General features: G+C 59.2%; 1 protein-coding gene across 1 annotated transcript; it reads right to left on the bottom strand.

Annotated features, from left to right (window-relative positions):
- Nucleotides 1-689: 689 nt before the first annotated feature.
- On the bottom strand, nt 690-2,359 carry RPS15 (ribosomal protein S15). Its single transcript, XM_036889922.2, has 4 exons — nt 2,303-2,359; nt 1,860-1,945; nt 920-1,154; nt 690-836 (listed from the first exon to the last, which is right to left on the bottom strand). Exons 1-4 carry the CDS (start codon nt 2,303-2,305, stop codon nt 723-725), a joined length of 438 nt encoding a protein of 145 aa, XP_036745817.1. The 5' UTR covers nt 2,306-2,359; the 3' UTR covers nt 690-722.
- Between the last annotated feature and the right edge of the window lie 2,600 nt (nt 2,360-4,959).

Here is a 4,959-nt window from a genome sequence, read left to right as displayed (position 1 = left end):
ACATCCCTACTCCTCACTGGCCAGGTCCCCCACATCACCGGACAGCGACTCCAACCACCTTCCATCTGCTCAGGCAGAACCAGGCTGCCGCCTCCACCCTCTCCCATATACCACCCATCTGTGAGTTGTGGGGGCCTGGCAGGCCTCACCACTGCCTGGACACACCCAGCCCATCCACAGAGGCACCGGCCACCAGTTCCCATGTCTGAACTGAGACCCTTCTGCACCAAGCCCAATGGGGGTGGTGACCCCACCTATGGGCACAAGACCAGGGCAGGCTCAACCCAGGGCAAGGAACCTGCGGTCACCACAGGAGGCTCTGGAAGCTGGTCGGAACAGAGGCCTCCAGAAAGAGCAGCAGACACAGGCGTGATGAGGGCGCAGAACCACGAGGGCCCTGGGCAGGTGTGCGGAGGCGGCGGGGGAGGCTCAGGGCTTTGGAGGTTCCAGCATGAGGACCACCCACCGCTGACTGCAGAGCACAGGAGGCGGGCGGAGGGGAGCAGGGGGCACTCACTCCACCCAGTCCTTGGCCCATCCACAGTGGAAACCCCTGGACACGTGCTGGCCAGCACCGCCCTCGGCCCACCGTGCCTCCAGCCTTGTAGCCGGGCCAGCGCCCTTCTCTGGGTGTTGAGGGGATCCCGCCAGGAACCCCGCGCATTTGGAAGTGCCGGTCAGACTCGGGGCGAGGTACGTCTGTGCCTTTATTGGCCAAGGGGCTACTTGAGGGGGATGAAGCGCGAGGAGTGGGTGGCCCCGATGCCAGGCCGGCCGTGCTTCACAGGCTTGTAGGTGATGGAGAACTCGCCCAGGTAGTGGCCGATCATCTCCGGCTGCGGAGGTGGAGCGGGGCCGGCGTTAGGTGGTGAGCGTGGGCAGGCCCGGCCCCCCCAGCCCCGGGGGTCCCCTAACGCACCTTGATCTCCACCTGGTTGAAGGTCTTGCCGTTGTAGACGCCCACCATGCTGCCCACCATCTCCGGCAGGATGATCATGTCCCGCAGGTGCGTCTTCACCACTTCGGGCTTCTCCATGGGCGGTGCCTCCTTCTTGGCCTTGCGCAGGCGCTTCAGAAGCGAATGCTGCTTCCGCCGCAGGCCCCGGTTCAGCCGGCGCCGCTGCCGCGCGCTGTACAGCTGCATGAGCTGCTCGCTGAGGAACGCCGGACACAGCATGGGTGGCCCGGGACACCGGCAGAGCCCCCACCCCCGACGTCTCCCGTCCCTGCAGCGCCCCCCGCCCCCAACCCAATGCAACGCTGGGCCGGGCCAGGTAACCCGTGCCAAATACTCGGGGTGACGCCCGCTGATTCAGAACCTCCCCATCGCCGTCTAGAGACAGGGACACCGAGGCGGAAGGGCAAGTGGCTCAGGTGCGATGGCCAAGCAGTTGGCACCTCGTGGGCAACTCCTAATTCCAAGGCCTCAAGGACCTAGGAGCAGAAGCCCCGGGCCAATTGGGAGCCTGCTGTCCCGGGTCCCGAGGCAGCCGGCCCCGCCACACCCTCGGGAGACCAGGGTGAGGGCAGTGTCCCCGGCTGTCAGCAGGCCTCCCTCTCCATCAGGGGCCCTGGCCCCCCACACCCACCTTGCGCCGGGAGCGGGATGTTAAAGTGCACAAATCTGAGCACTACCGCCCTGCCCTGCGGCTTCCACCTCTAAGCACATCTTAGACCAGGGGTCGCCAAACTCCCGCCCACGAGCCCACTCCCGGCCCTCTGCCCGTTTTGGGAAGGCCCTGGAGCTAAAAGTAGGTCCACCTTTTTTACAGAAACGGGAAAATATCCAAAGGGGACACGTGGCATCTCTACTCCGGCAGCTGACCCGGCCCGCAGCCCCCGCCCAGGCCGCCCCTTACTAGGACATGTCCAGCAGCTGGTCTAGGTCCACGCCGCGGTAGGTGAACTTGCGGAAGGTGCGCTTCTTTTTCTGTTCCACTTCCGCCTGCGCGAGGACGGGCGGGTGAGCGGGAGCTGGGGACCGCCTCCCACCCCAGCGGCGGCGCCCTCACCGGGCGCTGGGCTCCCAGCTACGGCACCCCGCGGAGATACACCGCCTCGGGCTAGTCCCGGGGAGGCACGCGCGCCTCCGGGGGACTCGCCGAGGACATGCCGGCCCGCAGAGGCCTTCCCCACCTCGGGTCGTCCCGACACCCGCCAGGCCCGCCCCGCATCCCCGTATCCCGCGGTTCCCGAGGCCTGGAGGCTGCGTGTGCGGCCTGTCCCCGACCCCCACTGTGCGGCCAGAGCGCTGATGGCACCGGATGGCTCCGGCGCAAACGCAGGGAAGCGAGAGACTCACCATCTTGTCGGTTCTTCGGAAAGGACCGCCCCTCTGCGCCTGCGCAGTTATCGCAGGGCCGCCCGCTTGCCCCGCCTCTCACAAGCTCTCTCGCTTGCCCCCGCGGAGGGCGCCCTCTGCTGTTCGGAGGGCAAAGCGCAGGCGGCGTGGCCCAAAGGGGCCGAGGCCTTTCCTGGGGCATGGTACCGTTGGGCGGGGGGCTGGCCGCCTAGTGTTTGAGAGCCCCGTTCTCAACTGGGGGACGCCCCTGCCCCTTGTGGAGCCTCATATTCGTGTTCTGTAACAGCCATTCCGAAACCCACTTAATAAACATTTATGGAGCACCTACTGATTACAGTGGTACCCCCCCTGACACTTCAGCCCAGTACTCCAAGAGGGAGCCTGCGTTCCAGTGGTGGACGGGACGCATAAGGAACAAGGTCATCACAGCGATCAGAGCCAAGAGGAAAAGCCAGGAGGGTGGGACACTGGCTTTGCACAGATGGTCAGAAAGGCATCCCTGATAAGGACCAGCAGGTCTTCAATAGATAAACTCATAGAAAGGGTTTGTAACATACACAGATGTAACATGTATAATAATAATGGCAAAAGAGGGGAGAAGGACTAGAGCTACATAGGAGTTTTCTTCTACGTTCACTGGAGGGACGGTCGTGTCCTTAGGAAGGTGATTCTGTACTTAAGATGTGCGCGGTACCTGCGTACTCCCAGCAGCCCCGCTCCTGGGTGTGGACCAGAAGAAGTGAACCAGCCTCAAACAGACTTGCACACCTTGTGCATGGCAGCTGTGGCCAAAAGGTGGAAACAACCCGGGTGTCCATCAATGGATGAACCGATACAACCAACGGGGTCCATCCACGTGCTTGAATGTTACCCAGCCTTAAAAAGGAAGGACACCCTGATGCCTGCACAGTGTGGGTGGACCTGAGGACATGGTGCTCAGCGAAATGATCCAGACCCAAAGGGCAGACCCTGTCTGATCCCCCTCCCAGGAGGTCCCCAGAGGAGCCCCATCCACAGAGACAGGAAGTGAATAGTGGGGCTGGAGGCTGAGGGAGGGGATGGGGAGTGTTTCATGGGGACAGAGCTCCAGTTTGGAAAGATGGAAAGTTCTACAGATGGAGGATGGCTGCAGGACAATGTGAATGTGCTGAATACACTGAATTGTACGTTTATAAGATGGTGAAAAATGGCAAATATTATGTATATTTTGCCATAGTAAAAACAACCAAACAGATGAACACAGCTTCTTAGAGCAAGCTCTAAGAAAATCACTCAAAAATAGGATGAAAAAAGTCATTAAAAGAATTAAAATGCTATGCTAGAAAAAACTCATTTCGTGCAAAAAAGTAAGGCTTAACAGAGGCATAAAAGAACCAAACAGAAGAACAAAGAGAAATGGAACAGGAAAACCTATCCGCCAGAACATGAACCAACCATTCGTGGATTGAGGAGGCAACCAGCCTTGCTGAAAGGTGGTTTCTGGAAGAGGGAGTAGACATGCAAAGGTCCTGAGGCAGGAAGAGCTGGATGCTCTGAGAACAGAAGCCTAGGTGCTCAGGCCATGGGACTCCAATGTGCCTCAGTTTCCCACAGGGCAGGCAGCGACTGGCCACTCCCAGCCTCTCGGCTGGCCTGGAGAGAACAGAGCCCTTCTCAGCCTTTTCCACAATCCCAGGAGACAGCCAGTAAACGCCAAAGGACTGGATGCCTCTCCCTGCCACCACCTGAGTATGGTCACCCTGTTTGGAACCGCAAGATGCATCCTTCAGGGTGTGACTCGGGATTGCCCAGGTCCAGGGAGCCAGCGGGGTCCTGTGTGCTCCTGGCTGCTGTCACAATGCCCTTTTGCCAGGGGACCTTCGTTTTGCCCAGAACTAGCTTTGCTAAGGAGCGGAGCTGACATTAACGCTGTGCTGACACGTGGTATGCACGGGAGGGTGCAGTGTGAGGTCCGCTCGCCTGCTCCTACCCCTTCCGCAAACAGCAGCAGCCCTGGAGAGCTGGGTGGAGGGCCAGGGTGAACAGCGGTGCCCTCTTGGGGTGCGGTGGGGTGGGGCTGTCTGGCTGTGTGGTCACCACTTTCCCCTCAAGCCTGGCTCACTGGAGGCATCAGGACATTTGGACACATCAGTTATTTCTACATTTTTTGGGAGGACTCTTATAAAAGTTTTAAAAAGCTCAATATGAAAACAAGCACCCCCTGATTTTCACACTGCAGTGAAAATGTGCCGTGGATTGGGGAAGCAGCCAATTTCTCCGAACTCAGCAGTTTGTCCCCGTTCCAAGGCTCTAACATGGCGCTGTTTCCTGGCATTACCACCCTTCCAGCATCGTCCGTCTCCACACATTCATCGACCCCAAGATTCATAAAGGAATCAGATCCCTTCCATATTCCTTGGACATATCTGCTGCATTTAATTTCAGTGATAACCTCTTGTCCATAATTTTTTCCAATTTGGGAGGTGAGGGTTGCTCACGTCTACTCCACAAGCTCAAAGATGCCTACAAATTCATGGCCTCCCCCAGTTCTTTTTTAGATTTTAAAATATTGAATGTGGTCTTTAGGACCACAGAACAGCGGCCCCCAGAGGCTTCCGCATCCTGGTCAGGGACCCGAGGTTGTCCCCTCACGTGGCAGAGGGACTCACAGAGGGGGT

This window comes from Manis pentadactyla, chromosome 12, assembly GCF_030020395.1.
Source record: "Manis pentadactyla isolate mManPen7 chromosome 12, mManPen7.hap1, whole genome shotgun sequence".
NCBI classification, from domain to species: domain Eukaryota; kingdom Metazoa; phylum Chordata; class Mammalia; order Pholidota; family Manidae; genus Manis; species Manis pentadactyla.
This window is presented reverse-complemented; position numbering and strand designations above follow the sequence as displayed.

Coding starts and splice junctions, on each gene's coding strand:
- RPS15 (XM_036889922.2), bottom strand. Junction 1,155..1,859: donor CAGCTGCTGGACATGTCCTA/GTAAGGGGCGGC, acceptor GGCGTTCCTCAG/CGAGCAGCTCATGCAGCTGT. Junction 837..919: donor TCAACCAGGTGGAGATCAAG/GTGCGTTAGGGG, acceptor CCACCTCCGCAG/CCGGAGATGATCGGCCACTA.